The following is a 2888-nucleotide window of genomic DNA, read 5'->3' on the forward strand; positions in this document are numbered from 1 at the left end:
CATTTTCCTTCGTACCAAACACACCCTAGATTTTAAAACTTTTTTTTATGGAGGACGAAAAATCAAAGTCACTCACTATGTGAGGGTTCTTCCATGTAGTAATTTCTTTATCTAAAACTGAGTTTCGTAAGTACGTGTAAATGGAAGGATTTGTTTAAATGGGAAATAATTTATTTTGGGATTAATTAGATTATTAGTCCACTCTCCATATGAAATAAAAATAATAAGTACTACAATTTCAATTTCAAAATAACTAATCCTATTATAAGTTATTCCACTATTTTATTTCGAATGAAATATGGGATAAATTTATTTATCACATGATTAATTATACCACAGCGCTCAAGTAGGATAAAGTTAAGATGACAATCTCTTAATAACTAATCTTAAGATACGTTCTTATCGCAATTTTGTTCTAATTAAATATAAATAAATTCATTTACAAAATGACTTTTGAAGTTAACTACGCCTTATCCGGAGTAACAAAGGAGCTATAGGGAACAATTTGGGGAGAATTGTAATTATCAGTGTAAGCAGAATAGAAAAGAAAATAAAACAGTGGAAGATTGGGCGGGATCCGGAGTGTGAAGGGAGCCATCATCTTCTTCTCATTACTACTCTCAGGTTACTCTTTTGTTCTTTTCTGATTCCATTCTTTTCCTTTTTCCAAATATATTCCCCCATTTTTCTAATTGGATTCTTTTTATTTGCCGGTTATTGCAAATTGTTGTTCGATTGGGGATGACAAAGAATGGTTTGGGTTGGCCCGCACTTACATTTCTTATTTCAAATTGACTAAACTTAGGACTCATACTCAATGTGCTTTACATGACAATTATACCTACTTTTTTTAATGATGATCATATTTTAGGACTTGAGTTGACTGCCTCGCTGTTTTATCGCAATAAAAACTATATTTACTCAGTTTTGGGGTAGTCCAAAGTTATGAAATCCTTGTTGCATGACACAATTAATTTGTAGGTAAGGAAGAGGAGCTTGCTCTTTCCCTTGCTTGAATGGCGACAGTAGCTTCTGGTGCTTTGGTTAACTTAGAAGAGCTGGTTCCACCTTCCCCACACTTTAACCATGGGACCTCTCTTCGTGTAACTGGAAAGTAAGTACTCGGTTTTCCATATTTATGATAAATATACACTTCACTCTGATAATTAGTTTTCCTGCCTTCATTTTTTCCCATTTGCTCGTCTTTTTATCTACAATCACCAATACAATTGAACTGCCATGTCTATGTATTTGTTATTGTAAATGAAAATTACTTTCACCCGAAATTTTATCTAAGACGAATGAAGATCATTTCAAATAGCTTCTGCATAATTTGATCGCATTGTTTAGTTGAGTTTGAAGAAAATATTATGTGTATGGTATTCTATGAAATGTCATTCTTCATAATTCTTTGAAGCAGGTAAAGGATTACTCTTTAGTTCAGCCATTTAGGGTAATGCTTGTTCATAAACAAACTTGGAGACTATACAAACTCCATTCCAACTTAATTTATCTCCTTACATGTTCTTACCTATTGAACTTGTGCGCACAAAATATATTGTTACTGATGAGGTTCTAGAACTTGCTTGTCAAGCATAAGGAAATTGAAACACAACGCTTGACTATTCTTTGTGTTCCTTCTAGGCTCCAAAAGTATGATGTGGAGACTGCTATTGCTGTGATTGTTGATGGAAATGCATCATTGAAAGTTGACACACAGCACTTGAATCTCAATCTTCGCATTGGTTCAATCTTCCAGTTTATTGGAGAGCTGCTTCTTGTACCTGATCATGAGGTATGGTAATTTGAATATTCATATTGTGGGACAAGCTGCTTTACTTTGGTCTGCATACATGCCTTTGGCCTTCATATTACACCATTATAATCTCTTGTTATCACCCACTTCCCATTCCAAGAAAAAGGAATACAAAATTTGAAGTAAATGTTGATATTACATGATAAAATCAAAACTCATCTTTGTGATGCACGAAGAAATTAGCAAAGGTTGAGGAACTTGTGTCTTAGATTACAAGTTTGAGTCCTGCACAAAGCAAACTAAGTACATTGTTTAAGTGGAGATGGGTGGAGGGGCGGACCCATCATCCCCGAGTTTTGAAGGCTATGGTTGGCCCAAAGGGTTAGCTCTGGATGAATTTTTCGGTCATGAAGAAATCACTGAAATTATAGAATATGACTCGACAATAGATCACTATGACATTGTTGTTTTTATTGTCTGTTTATATAATCTGATTTGTTGTTTGTCTCTTGCCCTTAAACCGTATGAGGGGCATCAGCTACTGTAGCTAGGGATTTTACTTATGATGTGTGATATACAAAATTTCAGCTCATTGATTTCTGATTTCAGGCAATTCTGAAGGCACGAGTTGGACGAAATATGGATGGAATGGATCTCAATCTTTATCGTCAAACTCTGCAGCTCTTGAGAGATTTTCAAGCTGGTCGTTGAAAAGTTAGACACCTTAGTGAAGGAATCATCATTGGGAATTTACCTAAAGTAATAGCTAGATATCATTTTAGCAACATAGTAAAGGGCGTTCTTGACTGTTAAGATTATGTTTGGTTGGTTGTCATACAGCATGATGTTGCCCATCAAACTAATCCCAACCTTTAACATGTGCTTCAGAAAATGTATTAATTTGAAAGATGTTATCTTGTGAAGTGGTTGGAGAGGGAAGCCTTATCGTACAATTTGCAAAATGCGTCTTCCTTCTCAATTCTTGTTAAAAGGCATGCATGCAGTCCAGAGGTGATGTTGGAAGTAGTGGTATTATATCAGTTGCCTATTGGCAACTTCTGAATGTCTATTGTTTTTTACTAGTGAAATAGTATGGGAGATAAGAGGGTACTCTTTTGTTATGTGTCCTCTC

General features: G+C 35.0%; 1 protein-coding gene across 1 annotated transcript; it reads left to right on the forward strand.

Annotated features, from left to right (window-relative positions):
• Positions 1 to 349: 349 nt before the first annotated feature.
• LOC107879288 (CST complex subunit TEN1) lies at positions 350 to 2679 on the forward strand. Its single transcript, XM_016726357.2, has 4 exons — positions 350 to 624; positions 982 to 1114; positions 1645 to 1795; positions 2366 to 2679. Exons 2-4 carry the CDS (start codon positions 1017 to 1019, stop codon positions 2465 to 2467), a joined length of 351 nt encoding a protein of 116 aa, XP_016581843.1. The 5' UTR covers positions 350 to 624; positions 982 to 1016; the 3' UTR covers positions 2468 to 2679.
• The last annotated feature ends 209 nt before the right edge of the window (positions 2680 to 2888 follow it).

Source organism: Capsicum annuum, chromosome 1 (assembly GCF_002878395.1).
Source record: "Capsicum annuum cultivar UCD-10X-F1 chromosome 1, UCD10Xv1.1, whole genome shotgun sequence".
Lineage (NCBI taxonomy): Eukaryota > Viridiplantae > Streptophyta > Magnoliopsida > Solanales > Solanaceae > Capsicum > Capsicum annuum.